General features: G+C 38.9%; 1 protein-coding gene across 2 annotated transcripts in view; it reads left to right on the forward strand.

The window, feature by feature from the left end:
- Positions 1–21,643, forward strand: part of slc44a4 (solute carrier family 44 member 4) — a 34,478-nt gene that overhangs the window by 562 nt on the left and 12,273 nt on the right. Inside the window, exons 2-10 of one of the 2 annotated variants that reach the window (XM_053236706.1) lie at positions 13,247–13,295; positions 13,401–13,474; positions 14,865–14,943; positions 15,287–15,386; positions 15,480–15,614; positions 15,749–15,809; positions 17,424–17,538; positions 18,241–18,258; positions 20,481–20,564. In XM_053236706.1, coding sequence (XP_053092681.1) covers positions 13,247–13,295; positions 13,401–13,474; positions 14,865–14,943; positions 15,287–15,386; positions 15,480–15,614; positions 15,749–15,809; positions 17,424–17,538; positions 18,241–18,258; positions 20,481–20,564 — 715 coding nt within the window. The remainder of the gene's footprint in view (positions 1–13,246; positions 13,296–13,400; positions 13,475–14,864; positions 14,944–15,286; positions 15,387–15,479; positions 15,615–15,748; positions 15,810–17,423; positions 17,539–18,240; positions 18,259–20,480; positions 20,565–21,643) is intronic. The other variant, XM_053236707.1, reaches the window with a different exon arrangement.

The following is a 21,643-nucleotide window of genomic DNA, read 5'->3' on the forward strand; positions in this document are numbered from 1 at the left end:
ATTTAATGCACTAGATAGTGTGTATAAGTGATTATAGACACTACGCAGCGTACTTATATAGTGAGTAAGAGTATAGTGAACATAAAACAGGGTGTTATTTTGTCACATAGTGCACTAGAAAAGGAGTAGAATAAATCAAATACCTGATCTAGAGTGTAGAATCACTTGTTTTATACCAGATCTAGTGAACTTATTATTGTTTACTAGCCATTATTATATCCAATATTGGCCACTAGATAGGGTGTTTCATACCTAATATATAATGTGCTACATAATGTGTAGAAGTTATTATTATATATACTGCATAGTGCCATTATATAGTGAGTAAGGAAGTGAATCTCCTTATTTGTGCACTAGAAAGGGTGTAAAAGCTGTTAAATACACTACAGTGCTCTTGTACAATAGTGAATAAGGAACTGAAGATTAAATGGCTCATTTATTCAACACATAAGAAGAGTAGAATTCATTTAATACCTAATCTCTGGTGTAGAATCCACCATTTCATATCTGATCTAGTGCACTAAATACTGTATTCTAGCTATTATTTTATAATAATAATAATAATAATAATAATAATAATATAGAGCACTATACAGGGTGTAAAAAGCCTTTATTTTATACTCCTTATAATTCTCCTTTTATGAGGGAAAAAGTAAACAATTCTACTTTTTTTAAGGTAGTATCCCAGTCTTGCAGATTAACATTAGTAAATATGAAAACAGTGCTGGTGAATGAGATAAGTAGGACACGTTAATCATCACTCGAACCCTACTGGACCATAGATACAGTATCTGTAGTCCACAGAGGCAGGAAGTAGATAGTGTGATATTGTGACACGTTTATTTAATTGATAATAAGCAGTTTTTATGGAACTGCTGCTCTCGCTGACGCGGCTCATTAGATCAGTCCTACAATGATGACATCACTACCCTATTCTTATAACATAGGTCAAGTCCAAAATCTCCTTTTTACTTATGCAGTGTCTACTTCCTGTAATGGAAATGGTGCCTGTAATCATTCAGAGGTTTACAGCATTGTGTAGAAATCAGCCATAAACAGATCAAGTAAAATCAGAAGGAAGTGTGAAGGCCAGTGAAAGAGCTATAAAAAAAAATAAAAAACACAGGAACTGGAGGACTTTGTGCTTAGTGCTTAAGACAGGGTGTTTTTCAACTTTCCCCTAGTGTAATATCACAGTAACTGTCTTAGCTTCCTTATTTTTCCCAACAGAAGAATAGTTATTATAGATCAATCTTACAGTAGTTTATCTTTTTTAAACTGTGTTTGGCTGATGTTGAGTTGCTAGTTTTTGTGTTTGGTAGGCACCGGGTTTCTAGACTGTATCTTTGGTTAGCATTGCATTTCTAGACTGCTGTGGCATTAGATTTCTAGCTTCTGCATTTGGTAGGTGTTGGGTTTCTAGACTCTGCGTTTGGTAGTTTTTGGCGTTTCCAGACTGTTTGGTAGGCATCATGTTTCTAGACTCTGCCTTTGTTAGGCGTCGGGTTTCTAGACTCTGTTTGGAAGGATTTGGGTTTCTAGACTCTGATAGGCGTGGGGTTTCTCTACTCTGCGTTTGGTAGATGTTGGGTTTCTAGACTCTGATAGGCGTGGGGTTTCTCTACTCTGTGTTTGGTAGGTGTTGGGTTTCTAGACTCTGCGGTTGGTAGGCGTCGAGTTTCTAGACTCTGCGTTTGGTAGGTGTTGGGTTTCTGGACTCTGCCGTTGGTAGATGTTGGGTTTCTAGACTCTGGTAGGCGTGGGGTTTCTGTACTCTGTGTTTGGTAGGTGTTGGGTTTCTGGACTCTGTGTTTGGTAGGTGTTGGGTTTCTGGACTCTGTGTTTGGTAGGTTTTGGGTTTTACGGTTGGTAGCAGTAAAGTGAGACAGAATATTTAGTTTTTTTTCTGTATGGTTTTAAGTGTGACATAATACCATTATTTGACAGAGAAGAGGTTATAACCTGTTTCACACTTCAAATGTTAAAACAGCAGTAAATGAAACCAGCATGTGAGCTACAGTCAGGATTTCGTGTTAAACCAAGTGCAGAATAAATGGCTCTCCAGGGGAAAATGTGTTTAAAACCATTACATAGAGGGCAGGAAAGAAGGGAAATACTGTACTGACAAAAAAAACCTCAAGACCCAAACAATTCAGTATCCAACCATAACCGCAGGCATGAAAAATACATTTTCAGTGTGATAACTACATGCCGTGTGTGTGTGTGTGTGTGTGTGTGTGTGTGTGTGTGTGTGTGTGTATGTGTGTGTATGTATGTGTGTGTGTGTGTGCATGCACTAGGAGAGTGTTTAGAGCAAAGGAATTTAGTGCAGTGTTTTTGATTATTAACCACAGGAACCTTTTCTCATTCTGACTCAGGCCTCAACCTTTAGACTGCTGTGGCTTTTAACAATAGCCCATAGTGAGTTTGAGTACAGGACAGCATTGCTTTGTGTGTGTGTGTGTGTGTGTGTGTATGTGTGTGTCCTCTATATCAGATATAGCCATTCTCATATTTTGCATACTTCATAGAGTCTCATATTTCAGAGCAATGTAGATGAATTATGAGGTTAATGGCACATTCAGATTGACCAAATGGGTAAGGTCGAGAGGTCAAGTGCTGCTAGGAAGCTGGGAAATACTGTATGGACACCAAAAAAAAAAAGATCTCCGAAATTTATCTAGTTAGAACACAGCAATTAAGTCTTATATAGAGAGTGTAAAGAGTCAGTACAGTGAAGCAGGAGCGTCAATATTTCCCTCAGATGTGTTGGTAAATTACTGCAAAATGACTCCACATACGTGACTGTAATTACACTTAGCACCGGCCGCTAATGTAACTTCTTATGTGTTCCAGCGTAGTGACAAACATCAACATTCTGTCATGAGTTGTGAACTGAGTCAAAATCTTAATCAGTTAAAAGTAGAAGCGTGGAGGTAGTAGTGACTTCACTAAATCATTAACCCGTATTTCATGAGGTTAAGTGGAGCGTGTGAGTGTGCTAGTGTGTGTTGTGTAAGGAATAAAACATGATGGGGTGGTGTGATGGATATGTCACACATTTTATCGGTTTAGAGTTATATTTAATGTTGTGGAACATCAGTGAAAGATGTTAGTTCCTGTTCTCACTGCATCATGCCCCTCAAAGTAAAAAAAAAAAACTCGGCTTGTCATGTTAACAAGAAAGTGCGCAGTGTAAACTCCTCTGTCCTGAAGATTTCACAAAACCTAAAGTTATAGCTCTGCCTCTGACACTGGAGACTCCTTCCAAATGTTAAATAAACAACTCTTTACAGAAAACGTCAACATATCAACAGTTACAAGTTTTTTTTTAAGCATCCAGTGTACACGTCCCTGTGAATGAGTTGTTACTATGGAAACGTTAACGTATTAGAATGAGCGCATTTATATAACCGTGTGATTTGCAGCTGCACTTCTGTTAGAGCTGCTGTTATAGAGAATTAATCAACACCTTCTGCCCAATCACAGTCCAGAATTCAGCAGCTGTGTGGGATAACACTGAGCTCGGATATTAAACGACAAAAACAGATGTTAGATTTGCAAACAAAACTAAATGCCACATCCTACATGGAAATGCTGCGTCTGTGTTTCATAAGATTAGAGTTTAACAGAGTGAGGTCAGGTATTAGATAAGTCTATCAAATGTCGAGCATTAAACAACACAGGAGTGTTTCCTAAGACTAATCGGACATTAACTAGGCCGCTAGAGATTTATATTATTAATCAGACATAATTGTGGTCAAGATTCCACTATGGATTCATGAAAACTGTGAGTCAGATACAAATATAGATTATTTTAAATCCATTAGTAATAGTGTTTCTAATCTAAAGGCTTAAAAAATAATTACACACAAAGCTAACAGGTATTGTGGGTATTAGAACTGATCATCATAAAACATCTTGAAACATCATGAAACATCGTGTCTGTGATACTCTGTGATACTCAAAACCAGAGGCAAGAGATCCAAACACATCCAGAAACACTCCAAACCCTAAGCCTTTGAGTATTAAAGGGTTGCAGTGATGCAGCTAATCAACAGCGTTAAAGCCCGTGTTCCGAGGTTCAAGGTGGCGTTCCGAGGTTCAAGGCGGCGTTCCGAGGTTCAAGGCGGCGTTCCGAGGTTCAAGGCGGCGTTCCGAGGTTCAAGGCGGCGTTCCGAGGTTAAAGGCGGCGTTGTGCTGTCTGTTTGAGACAGTGGAGATCATATTACTCATATGACTCGCTAGTTAACCGCTATTTTGTCAATTTTGGAGGAGTAAACACACACACAGGCAAACATTACACTCCCTGTTCCATAGAGAACAAACACACATTTATATACAAGACAGTACTTTCTTTTATCACTTTCTTTTTTCTTTCATTATTCTAATATTATTTATTTCTGTTGCTCCAAAGTGTTACAAAAATGTATAACATCACTCAGCATCAACAATCTGAAATACAAACACATGGTGCTATTGTTTTTCTTATATAATAAAAAAAAGAGTAAGTAAAATCACACACACACACACACACACACATATATATATATATATATATATATACATACATACATACATATATATATATATATATATATATATATATATATATATAATATATATATATATATATATATATATATATATATATATATATATATATATATATATAATGTATGTATGTATGTATGTATATATATATGTATGTATGTATATGTGTGTGTAATGTATTTTTTTACTTAGTTTTTTATTCTTATTTTATTTTTATTTGTTTTCTCTCTGTATCTGTCAGTCTCTTTCTCACTCTACTGTCTCTGTCACATCTCTCTCCCTCTCTCCCTCTCTCCCTCTCTCGCTCTCTCCGTTCTCTGATCGGTTGCTCAGTGTAATGTGATCTGTTCTCTGCCAGTGGAACAGGTTCTTCAGAGAGGCAGTACAGTGAAATACCCCGATGGCTGTGTTTTGTGAAATTTCTCAGAAGAACTCTCTCTAATCTTGAGTCTAAATCACAGAGAGTGCTTCATGGCTTCTTTAAAGGGAACTTCATCACACACTTGTTAAACTCTGGGTTAGATTGACTGCAAATATAAATAATTCTACTTCACGTAACTAGAAACTATAACAGCCCACAATTTTGCATCTAGAATCACTAAATTTAATTTGTATTTATAAAATTTTAAATGCCAGAAAAGTATCATTTTTAGCAAGTAAGTAACCATGAGGCTAATTAGTTTGTCTTAAGCTACCATTGCCTGTTAGACTCTTAGATTTAGCTCAAATTTAAAAAGAAAATTTGAACGTTGAACACATCTCAACCCGACTGAAAACATGTTAGCTCTCTAGAGTCTGTGTTTGGAGAGTGCTGAGGGTCTGGAGTTTGTTTGGGAGACATTGTGGTTCTAGGTTCTGTGTTTAGGATGCATTGGGTCTCTCTACTCTACGTTTGGGATTCATTCTTTATATAATGTGTGGGACTTACTGGTGTTTGTGTCTTGATTGGGCTCTGGATTGTGTTTGGCCTCGATGAGGCTCTAGACTGTGTTTAAGATTTTCTGGTGCTGTAGTCTGTGTTTCGGCTTTCATGGGGCTCTGGACTGTGTTTGAGATTTGGAGGAGCTCTAGATTGGGTTTGGAATTTGGAGATTCTCTACACTGTGTTTGGGATTTGGAGATTCTCTACATTGTGTTTGGGATTTGGAGATTCTCTACATTGTGTTTGGGATTTGGAGATTCTCTACATTGTGTTTGGGATTTGGAGATTCTCTACATTGTGTTTGGGATTTGGAGATTCTCTACATTGTGTCTGGGATTTGGAGATTCTCTACATTTGTTTGGGAATTGAAAGAGCTTTGGAATGTGTTTGGGATTTGGAGATTCTCTACATTGTGTTTGGGATTTGGAGATTCTCTACATTGTGTTTTGGATTTGGAGATTCTCTACATTTGTTTGGGAATTGAAAGAGCTTTGGAATGTGTTTGGGATTTGGAGATTCTCTACATTGTGACTGGGATTTGGAGAAGCCCTACATTGTGTTTGGGATTTGGAGATTCTCTACATTTTGTTTGGGATTTGGAGAAGCTCTACATTGTGTTTGGGATTTGGAGAAGCTCTACATTGTGTTTGGGATTTGGAGAAGCTCTACATTGTGTTTGGGATTTGGAGATTCTCTACATTTTGTTTGGGATTTGGAGAAGCTCTACATTGTGTTTGGGATTTGGAGAAGCTCTACATTGTGTTTGGGATTTGGAGAAGCTCTACATTGTGTTTGGGATTTGGAGATTCTCTACATTTTGTTTGGGATTTGGAGAAGCTCTACATTGTGTTTGGGAATTGGAGATTCTCTACATTGTGTTTGGGATTTGAAAGAGCTTTGGAATGTGTTTGGAATTTGCTGGTGCTCTAGAAGGTGTTTAGTTTCATGTAATCTCTAGTCAGATCCATCTGCAATGCAGTCTAGAGCCTCAACATTTATCCAAACACAGTGTATTTAAACCAGTGACTTAGACCACAGCCATGGTCACACCACACCCTTAAAAGTGACTAATTTTTTGTTAGGATCAAGTCATGAGCCAATCCATAGGGCTTGTCATCTAATGTCACAAATCAGGAACTGATGAAGGAGGAAATACAGGATAGGAATCCTGTCTGGTCTGTGGAGCAGGTTCTGGAGCAGGAAGAAGACTTAAACAGAGCATTTGTAGTCAGTGTGATTTGTGTGGCTTTGAGATAAACTGATTGTGTGAGTTATTGAAGAACACAGACGCACGGGATGCTGAACGTTTTTGCATCAGGCTTGTTTCCCTTCGCTGCTGAATTCAAATCAGATTCAAATGCTGAAGTTCACTTCCTCCCCCCTCTGTTCTGTCTCTCTCTCTCTCTCTCTCTCTCTCTCTCTCTCTCTCTGTCGCTCTCTCTCTCTCTCTCTCTCTGTCGCTCTCTCTACATCTGTCATCTTTCGTCATTAGACAATGAACATTTTTACAGAGTGACCATTGACCTCAAAACAGCAAGCAAAGAGCAACCAGGAAACAAACATAATTTAACTAAGCCATAAACAGACGGGCAAAAAATAAAAAAGAGAAAGATCTCAAAAGAGATAAGAAAATGTTTGAGAAAGTTACCTAGCATTACAAACAAGGAGCTGTTATTGAAGTATGTTAGCTGAGCAGAAAGAGCTAGCTTGCTCATCAGAATAAAACACTGTGTTTCTGTCTGTACAGTTCATCATGGATATGAACATGGGACAGAGAGCAGAGATATTTAGGAACAGAAGGTGCGTCATTGTCTGTTTGTGGGTGCGGAACAAAGAGCCAAGCCATAATTTAGTTCAATTAAATGAGCAGTTAAATCTCTTACTCGGAAGTGACCATCAGAACTGACCATCAGAACTGTTTACAGGATGTCTTTGGTCCAGAATGTGGTGAAAATCATGACCTGGTGAATGTGGAAATGTTCTGTAAATGTTGTTTACTCACCATTCACACTGTTGGATTACGTGTGTATGTGCTTTTATATGTTAGAAAAATAAGCTTTCGTTTGTCTGTCCATCACAGTGTGTGTGTGTGTGCGTGTGTGTGTTGCCTTATTAGCTCGACATGTGTGTGTTTGTGTGTTGCATGCCAACTAAAGCATCAGAGCTGCCAGGTAACGAAGCGTCCGCTCCCTCAGAGGTCCGTCCCCCGGCGCTCGGTGTGAACACGCCCGTGTTATTAGCAGGAGCTTTAACATCAGAAGCTTCATTCCTGAGGGATTACACATACATTAATTGGGGAAAGAAAACTGCACAAGGACATTGAGTCATGTCCATATTGAATGTTTTTTACAATCCTGGGATGGTGCTGTTACAGGAAAATCATCCAGATGAACTGAATTACTGTTACCACCCTGAAGCTGATTATTTTCCTCTAACTGCACGTTCCCAAGTGTTTTATTTCACATACACCACATCAGTTTGCCAACGAGTACAATTAATTACTGAAGAACGTGTATTTTTAGCTGTTTATTTGCACATTTAATCTTGTTGGACATCCGAAGTTATAAATGTTACGTTATAGCAGCTTTAAACAGTCTCTCTTTTTCTCTCTTGAATTTAATTAGACAAAAAAAAAAATAACAGTTTTTCATGTTACTGAGAAAACTCAAAGCATGAACTCGTCTGTCCTGAAGATGTCTGAACACTTAGTTACAGCTTTACCTCTGACTTTTACTTCATAGTGCTGACACTGGAGACTCCTTCCATAAACGTCTCCTTACAGAAAACTTCACCATACAAGTCCCTGTGAAAGAGCTGTTCCTATAGAATCATTTTAATATTATTATTAAAAACACACATTAATATAAACCTGTGATGTGCTCCTGCACTACTGTCAGAGCTGCTGTTATAGAGAATTAATCAACACCTTCTGACCAATCACAATCCAGAATTCAACAGTGCTGTGCTATTTTATTTCACAAGAAATGAAATATTTGTGTGGTGACAGAATCCACTCACTCTGTTTTCCTGAACAATACCTTTTCCCATCCCAAACTTACTGACTGTTAAAGTATGTCTTTACCCTGGGATCATGATGACGTGATGTCGTCTCAAACAGCTTCCTTACTGTAACCGTATTAGATATCAACACACTTCCTTATAACGAAACTGACCTATAAGACAGAAACTTTTATATAAAAGTCGTTATCCATCTTAAACCTCCATTTTTTTAACGTTAAATTGGATTAAATCATACGTACGGTTTTAAAAGGGAATCTGTTGGAATTAGTGTGTCTGTTAAAACCTCAGAAACCTTTACTGAACATGTATATGGTTAAAGCCACCTAAAATCATATGTATATTTATATACAGTACTGTGCAAAAGTCTTGGCACCCTATTTTCTTTACTACAAACTTTGTTATAGATGTTTATTTTCTGACTGATTCAGTGCAAAAACATTTTCGATTCCAAACATTAGTTTTCCAGCACAAAATGAAACGTTACAGAAAAATGTTTGTATGTCAGTAAAGAAAGCAGCAGATTCCATAAGAGACACTTTTCAGATAAAAACATAATGAAGGCTGCTGGGTTTCGCTGCAGAAATAAGAAGCGAGTCGACAGTCAAAGTCTCCAGAAGAACTGTGGCTGCTTCTGCAAGATGCTCAGTAACACTTCCAGCTCATTTCCTTATAAAACTGCACACACTGCACCAGAATCAGAACCAGAATCAGAACCAGAATCACCTTTATTGCAGAGTACCGTGTGTTTACATGTACAAGGAATGTGTCTACTGTACTGTTGCTTAGTAATAACAGTAAAATACAAGAAGTAAAAATAATATTAATAAGATAAACATTATAAGGAGAGATAAGAAAGTAAAAGAGAGAAGAGAAAGTTATGAAATGAGAAGCTTAAATATAAAGAAACTATAAAGCCATGAAAACTATGAGCATAAATATAAAAATATAGGAAAATAAAAATAGAGACAGAGACATTAACTGTACCTGAGACTACTCTTTTTCTTTTTAAAGCGAAGGATCATCACGTTAAATATTGAGTTTGTTTCATTTATTACTGTTTACTGTTATTTATAGTATTTTTTAAATGTAGAAACATTTAATTTCATTATTTTTGAAGGCGTCTTTACTTTTCAGCATTTCTTTGCATGTGCCTAAGACTTTTGCACAGAACTGTATATGCCCTAAAACATGGCATATTTGATCCCTTAATATAGTTTAATTCAAGTTCCAACTTCACATTTTGTGCATTTATTAATGAAAATGAAAACATGCTCTTTCATCTGGTATAATTCTTTTAATTTTAGACCTTGTCGTACATGGGCAATGAAATATATATAAAAAGGATAAATGTTTAATTTATTGTTCATAAATGAAAGTTTGGGTTCTTTCAGACATGAACCTAGTTATTAAAAAAGAACTGTAACATGTGTAATAAATATGAATATTTATAAGATCTGATGTGCGTTAGTGTAGAGATATAGAGGGCCAAAGCACAACAAATTATGAAAAACAATTTTCTGCAGGCCATAAAGTGGTAAATAAGTGGCAAAAAACTGTGGAGCTTCTGTTTTAGAAGTTAAAGACATTTTATTCTACACTACAATCCCTGAAAATTTCATGCATCTAGCTTGAACAGTTCAAAAGTAATAACTTATGGAACATTGTACCTTTTTCTGTAGCACATGTTTTTACAGTAAAATTAGGGCGACGCCCCTTTTTAAAGCCTCTATATCTCAGAAACCGATGCGGATAAAAGCCTGAAATTTTGCACACTATTTAAGAGGAATAGTGACATTATTTCCAGAAAGTATGATCTGTGCAAATCTGTGCTGGTCAGTCGCGATGCCTCTGCCGATTTCACCTGGATATCTTAATCATAAAGGGATTTTCGCGTGGGAGGTGACGCATCGCTCTGTTCCTCTCTACTTACCCCAGCATCAATGTTCAATGTTATTCGCAAGCGTCTTTCTCACGGTAACCATAGTAACAGCAGCTAAGCACAGCTAGCGCTCTTTCAAAGGCTACATGTCGAAAATAAACCCCGTGAGTAAATTAAAAACACAAAATTTCGACAAAGATTTTCATCATTTCACTTAAATAAAAACATGAACATGCTGGTGAAGTCCTTTAGAAATGTGACGGAGGTTTTAAATCGGGCAGTTAGTTCTCCACCTGAGGTAACATAGCTAGATAATAGCTACCACAGTATATCATAGCTTTCTTAGATTCTGCATATGAACAGCACACACACACACACACACACACACACACAAACTAGCTGCTGGTATTATATCCTTGATGGTGGTTTAATAACCGTTTGAGAAAGATTAAGCACATTATATGCTCATTTCTGCTTCTGTGTCAAGTTTGCTCGCCAAGCTGGAAATGTTGACTAAAGATAACGCAGTTATTGCCTTGAGAGCCTGATGGAGGAAATGAAAATGAACAGGGGACGAGTGTTTGTTGCCCCTTGTGTGAAAAGTCCTTAAATGATATCTGGAACAATTGTTTTCAGGTTGTAAAGTAAGTCCTGAGAAGAGCGGACTGTTGGAACGTGGAGTGGTTTATATAGTGCTCAAGAGTGTTTATAAAGTGCAGTAAACTGGCAACTCTGTATAGAACTGAAATTTTGTGAAATCAAATTAGAACCTGGACAAATTAGAAGTAAAAACTAAATAATATACATCTGATACACATCTGTTTTTATGAACTGAGTTCCACTGAAGAGACACAAAAGGCCTCAGGTGTGTACACGTGCTGGATCAGGACTCGTCATATCCCTGTGCCTAGTTTTTTTTTTTTTTTGCTAAACAGGTTTAACGAAGTGGAAATGCAAACACGTTAAAAATCGTTAAATCGACACACTGAAACGCACGTGGCCCATGTGCTACGTTCTGTAGTGGCTGTGTCACAGATCAGGCACCATGTCCTGTGTCCATAAATTTAACTCTAATTTGTTTATGCCGTGTACAGTAGTGCTGTTCTTGGTCAATAAGCCATTTTGAACATTTTTAACCGTAGTGGCGATTTTGATTAAAAAACAAAAACTGAAATCTCTCTCATTATAAATATTCAGACTCTTCAGTATTTCGTATGAACACTGACCAGTTTCCTCATCCCTGTCTCTGAGAAGCAACCTAGAGCATGATGCTACCTCCACCATGCTTCACTGTAGGGGTGATAATTTGATAATAAATTAATAAAACTTCCTGAGAATTATTAGCAGAGAAGCTTTTATTATGTCTTTTATTACTTCCTAGCAAGCTGGAATATGTGAAGAGAAGAATTTCACTGTGTTGTAATGTATATGTGACAAAGTCTTCTTCTCCTTCTTCTGCCCCTTCCAATACAGAGCAAACCACATACTCCAATTATGGGTGGATTTGTGCACCACAGGACATTGTTTTCAAACGACCCATGTCTACATCCCCTCCGTCAGTTCCCCGTTTGGTCGTGGAACCATTTTAAGAGCAGTTCCATCACTTCATCAACTCGAATAATGGAGCTAACATTGGTATAAGTTTCAGAAGGCACTGAGATCTGATGATCCTTTCATGATAGCAAACTAGCTGATGGTGATAAGTTACTGTTTACCTCCTAAATACATGTGGAAGCGGTAGCGCAGTGGTTAAAACATTGGATTACTGTTTGGAAGGTTGTGAGATATATATGTATATATCTGAGATATAAATGAGATTAATGTAAGTCGCTCTAAATGTGATTTATGCCATAAATGTATATAAGTTACATAAAACTCTGTCTAAACAACAAACCTGCTGCTCTACACACTGACCAGGTGCTTGGCCTGGTATCCAGCTATTTGGCAGATCAGCCACTTTAAAGATCTTCTCACGATCACGTTAGCGATTTAGCAGGCTAGCCCAGAGGTACGTTACTGTGCAAAAGTCTTGGCACCCCCCACCCCCTTTTTTTTTTAGTACAAACTTTGTTACAGATATTTATTTTCTGACTTCTACATTACTGATTCAGTACAAAAACATTTTAGATTCCAAACATTAGTTTTCCAGCACAAAATGAAATGTTAGAGAAAAATGTTTGTATGTCAGTAAAGAAAGCAGCAGATTCCATAAGAGACACTTTTCAGATAAAAACATAATGAAGGCTGCTGGGTTTCGCTGCAGAAATAAGAAGCGAGTCGACAGTCAAAGTCTCCAGAAGAACTGTGGCTGCTTCTGCAAGATGCTCAGTAACACTTCCAGCTCATTTCCTTATAAAACTGCACACACTGCACCTCAGATACTGCTTTATTTATTTAAAGTGAAGGATCGTCACATTAAATACTGACTTTGTTTCATTTATTACTGTTTACTGCTCTTTATAGGATTTTTTAATGTAGAAACATTTAATTTCATCATTTTTGAAGGCGTCTTTGCTCTACAGCATTTCTTTACATGTGCCTAAGGCTGTATAGTCCAAGCAGTTGTAGAGGTGTGAGAAGTTAAATACCAAAAATTGGTTTTGCTGGCTTTTTTCATTTTTTCCACAAATCACAAGAAAGTATTAGAGCCCTAAATAGCTCATGATGTCATTCTCTTCAGCGTACTGACCCTCGCTTTCTGTGCCGTAAATAAAATGAGTATGGTGTATGGATGTGATGTAGATAGAACCGTAAAGCTGCTGCAGGAAACGCACCCTGGATTAGGGGTTTATTTAGCACTCAACCTGTCTGTGGTTCTAATATGAGTATCGCTATCATGTTTGTAATAAAACTCCACTTTTGACTTTCAGGAGAGCCGACGCAATATGACCCGACGTTTAATGGACCCATTCACAACAGGTTTGTACAAGTGTGTGTGTGTGTGTGTGTGCGCATAACTGCTTATGGATGTATGTACTGGAGGAAAAACAAAAAGCACAGCTAATTTGCATGATCTTTGTCCAGGAGCTGCACTGATATCATCTGCTGTGTCCTTTTCATGCTCGTCCTCGTCGGATACATGGTGGTTGGAATTCTGGGTAAGAACACACACAATGCCGGCGCAGAGCATGTTGTCCTGCCCTTGTTTAGAAAAGAACAAACCTCTCCCTGGGTCAACAAGAGCCGAGCTTAAGTGAAATTCACAAGTGGAACTTAATCATGTGACCTTTCCTTTCACCTCTTCGGCTTAACGTAGCGTTGGTGCGAAATGCTGGCTTTATATAACGTTTCCAACCATAGCTAAGCTAATAGCAAAGTGTTTAGCGTAGCTAACCTAGCTAGCTGCATAGTTGTATAGCTGTGTGTCAGGAGCGTAAACAAACACTTACTAGATTCAAATGGACCAGGTGTGTCTCTCTCTCTCTCTCTCTCTCTCTCTCACACACACACACACACACACACACACACACACACACACACACACACGTACTATATCAGGAACCAGGAAGCATTATGGCCTCTCAGTGATGTCACTACAGCAACACTAGTTTATCAAGAGTCTACACACACACACACACACACACACACTCACTCCCTGTGAGTGTGATTATGGGTTGAACACACAACGACTGAGATGAGATCAAATTCATTAAAATACAACACACACACACACACACACACACACACACACGCTGAACAGTCTGTAAATGCGTCCATGTTGTTGCTAATATGGAAGTTCAGCGTTAGCATATTAGCACTCATCTGGACAACAACGCTTAGCCTTTGCACTGGCATTCTTCCTTGTTTTTGCTGATTCATCCTTTAATCACTTTATAACACTATACTATATTTATATTACTTTATAATGCACTAATACATGGGGAAAGTTTAGTCAAGATTTTAGTGCTAATATTGAAATGATATGAAATCATATGCTAGCATATTAGCATGGGAACATACAGTACAGCTCAACTTAGAAACTTAGCATTAGCTTTCTGGGGAAAAGTTCTGTTAGTACAATCTTTCTCTTTCTCTCTAAAACACTTTAGAATATATTTTTGCTTCTCTTTCATGTAATCGCTAATGCTAAGATGCATATTAGCACAAGTACAATCGATTGAACACTTCATAATTCTCGATAATGATTGTATAATGATGTTTACACCACAGCTCTGTTGAATGTAACTAGAAACAGATAAAAAGCACAGTGTGGTGTTCGTTATTATTAGCAAATTGCTGTGGTATAAGGGGAATAAAACACTTGTGGATGTGCTGTTATAGGAAAACAGGAACTCTGCATTTTACTGTAACACACACAGAGAGAGAGAGAGAGTTTATTTTCTTTCTGGAAGAAATTATTTAGCGTAAAGTGTCTTGTTAGTGCAGTGTGTCATTAGCATGCAGCTAAAAAAACAGATAATGAAAAAAATGCATAAAATGTGTATTATAAATAAACATAAATATTATTTGTGTTAATTTGTGTTGCAGCGTGGCTGTACGGCGACCCACGGCACGTGCTTTACCCACGCAACTCCACCGGCATGTACTGTGGCCTCCCACCCAATCAGTGAGCAGATACACACACACACACACACACACACACACACAAATTCCAAATACATATCACAATAACTTATGTAATGTTGTATAAACTAATAATCTAGGTGTGTTATAAATTTGAGTGTTTATCTAATTTCACAACAGTTGTGTGCTTATTTTTTGCATTTTATATAATATTTTCACCTCTCTCTCTCTCTCTATCACTCTCTCTCTCTATCACTCTCTCTCTCTCTCTCTCTATCACTCTCTCTCTCTCTCCCTCTCTCTCTCGCTCTCTCTCTATCACTCTCTCTCTCTCTCTCTCCCTCTCTCTCTCTCTCTCCCTCTCTCTCTATCACTCTCTTTATCAGGGATAAGCCGAACGTGTTTTACTTTAATATCCTAAAATGTGCCACAGCGACAAACATCATGGCCGCCGCACTTCAGGGTCTCCAGTGTCCCACCACTCAGGTGATCATATACAGATAAAGACGGATTTTTGTGTGTGTGTGTGTGTGTGTGTGTGTATCGATGATGTTTATGCCTTCTGTCCTTCTGCTGCAGATCTGCGTGCGATCGTGTCCCTCAAGTTTCTGGTCTCTGGACCTTGCAGCCTACACTGCTTCCTCTTCAGATTTAAAAATTTACTTTAAACAGGAACTGTGTGTGCCGTCCTTCAACCTCAGCAGCACCACACTTGTACGTCTTTGTCTTAAATAACATGCTTTTTTTAAATTTACTCATGGTTTGTAAATGAATATAACTTGTGTACTTCATATTTCTGTATGTATTTGCATTTATTCATCCATCATTTCTCTGTTTATTTCACTCAGTCAGCAACGGAGATCATTAACAGGGAGTTGTGTCCATTCTTCTACACACCTACCTCTTCAGGTCCGTCTCTCTCTCTCTCTCTCTCTCTCTCTGTCTCTCTCTCTCTCTCTCTCTCTCTCTCTCTCTCAGTATGTCTTTCTGTCCCTCATTCTCATTCTATTGTAGTAGTATATTCCAGGGCAAAAAAAAGGGCCACTCCCCAAATGGCAAATATGAAGCTTTTAATGGTTTTAACAACAAATGATTGGTGAGAAAATGAGTGAGAATGGTTTCCTTTTGCTGTTTGGGGAAAAGCTAGAAACAGTGAAATTCACTTCTATAGTCTTCTTGTAAACAAAATCATGATAATGATTAAAATATTTGATGTAAAATTCAAACTAACACGTCTGGGTGTACAAACTTTTCCAAAAATAGGGAAAAGCTCCCATACTAACCTCCTTTATCTATTTGTTTAATTCTTGCTCATTTCCTGACCAATGATTTGTTGTTATGATCATTAAAAGCTTAATATTTTGGGCTTGGCCCTTTTTTTTTTTTTTTGCCCAGGAGTGTACTGATTATCTGTGATTTAAACAGGGCTGAGGAATGCTAATCTGCCGCTGTTAATTTCTGACTTAAATATGCAAATCAACGTCACTTACGTCCAAATTAAATATCATAGTACTAGTATGCTCATGATTTTGACACTTGATGATAAGTACGCTGTGAAGCACATCATTTGAGCCTCACAAGATGGCAAATTATTCCCCAAATAATGCACTATAACTCACTGAAAACATCTCTGTCGCAAATCTCGCATTGTGTGGAGGCCATTTCTTACAAGTGTCAACTGTTATATCCACAGTAAGCTACAAGGTCAGTGTACTTTTATATCTAAAAGGCCTCAGCATACACTTGGAAGTGTGCAGGCCCACATACTCTCTGCGTTTTCATCTCGGCCGTCGCGTACGAGTGCTCCAGTACTGCAGATGGTGCTGTTAAAATCTCATGAGTTTCCACGACTACAGAAAGAAAACTCCAGCAAAGTGCCAACAGAATAAACCATGGTGATGTTGGAAGCACATAATGGTGTTGCTCTGACAGCCATTCGACAAATTCATCCATCTTGGAATGAGTCAGCTTGGGCACTCCTTGTTTGTGATGACCAATCACAGGCTTAGCTGTGTAGAGTGTTTTTCCACTGTGTTTGTCCAGCTGCCATGTGCAAACCCTTTGTATGGTGTATGGTCGCTCTGTAATTACGTCATATTGTTTGTGGGTGCCAGCTAAGGGTTAGTAGCTCAGCGGTTAAAACGTTGGAGTACTAATCAGAAGCTCAAATCACATCACCACTGCACCACTTGCACTGCTGGGCCCTTGAGCAAGGCCCTTCACCTTCAACTGCTCAGTTGTATAAAAATGAGATTAAACGTAAGTTGCTCTGGATAAATGTAAAAGTTGTAAAAGACCTTAAATCTGCTCCATGTTGCTGCATCAGAATTGGAGCCAGTATGCTACTATTGGCACGTGATGGACGCGGACGGGGCAGATTCATTCCTCAGCTGATTTTTGTGCTTATAGAGTGTGCTCTGAGAGAGTTTGGCGAAATTATGTACTTTGAGACTGAGTTTCTAGCATGATCCTGAATTTAACCATCACTGCTTCACAACTCTGTGTGTGTGTGTGTGTGTGTAGTGTTGGGAAGGTGTTTACCCACTTTAGGCCCAGTGTATAATAGCGTCCCCTCTAACTTCAGTCTCCCCGGCATGTCGAGCAATCAGACTGTGAACATGATCAAGGATGCTACAGGGTAACATCACACACACATGCACTCCCACATATAATGTACACACATATACAGAGGCTACTAAAATACACTATATGGCCAAAAGTATGTGCATCCCTGACCATCACACCCATATGTACATGTTGAACATCTCATTCCAGATTTATTCCCCGTGTGTTTGCTGTTATAATGAGCTCCACTCTTCTGGGAAGCTTTCCACTAGATGTTGGAGCGTGGCTGTGGGGATTTGTGTTCATTCAGCTACAAGAGCATTAGTGAGATCAGGCGCTGATGTTAGTGAGGAGGTCTGGGGTTCAGTCTGTGTTCCAGTTCATCCCAAAGGTGTTCAGTGGGGTTGAGGTCAGGGCTCTGTGCAGGACACTCGAGTTCTTCCACTCCAACCTTCACACACCATGTCTTCATGGAGCTCGCTTTGTGCACAGGGGCATTGTCATGCTGGAACAGGTTTGAGCCTCTTAGTTCTAGTGAAGGGAAACTGTAATGCTACAGCACGCAGAGACATTCTGTACAATTGTGTGCTTCCAACTTTGTGGTAACAGTTTGGGGAAGAACCACATATGGGTGTGATGGTCAGGGGTGCACATACTTTGGGCCATATAGTGTAGCTTCCTGTACTGCATGCACCCAGACACATGTACTTAAACCCTCACACACATGCACGCATGCACCAATGTGCCATAATGTGTATTTCTCTTTCCTTGGCAGTGATGGAAGGTTTTCAGCGTGAGTGAACATGAGTGTGCTTATACATTTCAAATCCACTCAATCTTCCTGCATTTTTTTTCAACTTTCATTCACCTTTTGTTTTCTCTCTTCCTCGAACTGTGTCTGAAATTGGTTCTAGCTGATTCCAATCCAAAGTAAAGTAAAGTCCACTCAGCAAATCTACGATACAGGCATAAGCAATATTCTGTTATCTCTCAAGTGTTTGAAATACTTGTAGGTTGTATGATTGTTGTCCATGACCTACAAAGCAGAAAAGCTCAGGTCAAAACCAGAAACCAACAATAACTAGGACTTAAGCAATTATGGATACATGCTGACTAGGGATGAACAGGGATTAGGAACTAGTCTAGAATGTGCAGGATCGAGAAACTGTGGACAAGCTGGAACTAGGATTGGGAATTGAACAGAAAGTAAGGAAAAAGTATTCAGAAAGAACAAGATCAACGGGTGAGGAATGATTAGGATCTAGTGATGAGGGACAATTAGGACTTAGACATGAAGAATGAACAGTGTATAGGGAGGAGGATTAATTAGGATCTAGAGACAAGGAATGATTAGGATGAATTGACTATGGATGATTAGAGCCTAAGGAACAGGGACTAGTGACGAGGAATGAAAAAAATCTAAAGAACATGAACAAACCTCAATGGACGAGGGACGATAAGGATCTAGGGTCAAGGAAAAATTGGGATCTAAGGATGAGGAATGATTAGGATCCAGGGTCAAGGGATGATTAGGCTCTAGGGTCGAGGGACGATTAGGATCTAGGGATAAGGAATGATTAGGAGCTGCTTAGTATGGTGAAAATCTAGAGATGAGGAATGATTAGGATCTAGGGTTGAGGGAAGATTAGGATCTAAGGATTAGGAATGATTAGGATCTGCTTAGGATGGTTAGGATCTAGGGATGAGGAATGATTAGGATCTAGGGATGAGGAATGATTAGGATCTAGGGTTGAGGGAGGATTAGGATCTAGGGATGAGGGACGATTAGGATCTAGGGATGAGGGACGATTAGGATCTAGGGATGAGGAATGATTAAGGTCTAGGGATGAGGAATGATTAGGATCTAGAGATGAGGAATGATTAGGATCTAGGGATGAGGAATGATTAGGATCTAGGGATGAGGAATGATTAGGATCTAGGGATGAGGAATGATTAAGGTCTAGGTTCAAGGGATGATTAGGATCTAGGGTCGAGGCAGGATTAGGATCTAAGGTCGAGGGACGAATAGGATCTAGAGATGAGGGATGATTAGGATCTAGGTTTGAGGGATGATTAGGATCCAGGGATTAGGAATGAATAAATGAACAGGATCAATGGACAAGAAATAAACCCCATCTGGGGATGTGAAATGAACAGGAAGTGGAGAATTCTGGAGGAATCGGTCAGAGAAACAGGAAATGAACTAGGGACTAGGGATGAGGATGTTAGAGGAACTACAGATGAGGAATGAAGTATGGAGAAGGTAAAAACACGACATAAGTAATGAACAGGAACTACTCCAGGAACCAGAACAGTGGAATTGAATGAACAAAACGTGGGGACTGTGAATCAACAGCAATGACTCAGGAGTCGCAGGAACACGGGATGAGAAGTGCTCAAGAACCTAGTACCAGAGAAAACACTAACTAGGAACAGTAATTTATGATGAACAGCAATGAGGAATGAGGAATGAATTAGGGATGAGTGCACAGGAAGTAGAACCAATAGTGAGGAATGAGCAGAATTTAGGATGAGGATTGATAAAGAACTACCAACAAACAAGAACTCTGGATGAGATATGAGCAGGATGTAGAAGTTACTAGCATGCACAGCATCTCATCACCTCCTGATGTGTTTTACACTTACAGCAAGGGCTTTATATCTGTAAATTGGATTCAGCCTTTTTTCTTCCTCTTTGGTCGTCTTTTAGATGGTGGAGGTTCCACCACATGTGCTGATTTCTAGAGCTTGTAGTTTGCTTCACTGTAGTGTTTGCCATACAGAGTACACAGTGAGTCTGGGGTGTGTGTGTGAGTGTGTGTACATGTGTGTATGTGAGTGTGTATGAAGCTGTAGTGCACGTAGAGCTGAGTGTGTGTAGTTGCTGAGTAGTGAACAGGGTTTTCTCTGGGGTTAGCTAATAGCTAATAGTGTTGAATTAAAGCACATACATACATACAGAGTCAGTCTCTCTCTCTCTCTCTCTCTCTCTCTCTCTCTCTCTCTCTCTCTCAGTGACCTCCTGGGTGGCTTTAACGCCCGAGACGTGGGCGTTCGCATCTTCGCAGACTTTGCTTCTACTTGGCAGTGGATCATTGTGTGAGTGTGAAATATAACAATTTTATTTTTGTCATATTTATAACATTATCTCCATTTCTGACTTTCATACCCTCCCTGTTCAGTGTCCGCTCGAGTGAAGTGTAGCAGATAAAACATCACTGGAGATTTTAGGAGCACAACTTACTCAAAAGGCACATGATGAAGTGTAAAAATGATAAATTAATTACATCATATTTCAAAACATTTGATGATGTGTTTAGATTGTGTTCAATTTCTCAGCCTTCCTGGCTGAGTGTTCTAGAACACACACAGGCCACACATTCTAGAACATCTCATGACTGATCATTCTATAATAGGCCACACATTCTGAACACTTCTAGGCTAATTATTCTAGAACACTCGCAGGACACACATTCTAGAACATCTCTTGACTGATCATTCTAGAACACATAGGCCTGACATTCTGGAGCGTTCTAGAACACATGAAGGCCACACATTCTAGAACATCTCTTGACTGATCCTCATAGAACACACAAAGGCCACACATTCTAGAACATCTCGTTACTGATCATTATAGAACGCACACTGGCCACACATTCTAGAATATCTCTTGACTGATCCTTATAGAACTCACTAAGGCCACACATTCTAGAACATCTCTTGACTGATCCTTATAGAACTCACTAAGGCCACACATTCTGGAACATTCTAGAACACATAGAGGTCACACGTTCTGAAGTGTTAAAGCCAGCCTGTAAAATTAACCCATGAAAAGTGGAGAGAGGAGATCTTCAGGAACTGATTCACTTTTGCGTTCCTTTTTGGCCAACACCGCCATCTGGTGTTCAAACCCAGAACTGCAAATATTTACCTTTATTTAGAGCTTTGATTATCTTTTGAAATAACACTCAGGTTTTAAAATGGCAGCAGCCTAGGCTTTAATATTCTTAACTTTCACTCCTCATTACACGCTACACACTCCTCTGTCTAGTGTAGTTTGTGCTGCCCAGGGATGTAGATGAGAAGGATGAGGTAACAACATTTCTGAAATGCTATATGGTAGTGTGTGTGTGTGTGTGTGTGTGTGTGTGTGTGTGTGTGTGTGTAAAATGTGGTAT

This window comes from Pangasianodon hypophthalmus, chromosome 9 (assembly GCF_027358585.1).
Source record: "Pangasianodon hypophthalmus isolate fPanHyp1 chromosome 9, fPanHyp1.pri, whole genome shotgun sequence".
In the NCBI taxonomy this organism is placed as follows: Eukaryota; Metazoa; Chordata; class Actinopteri; order Siluriformes; family Pangasiidae; genus Pangasianodon; species Pangasianodon hypophthalmus.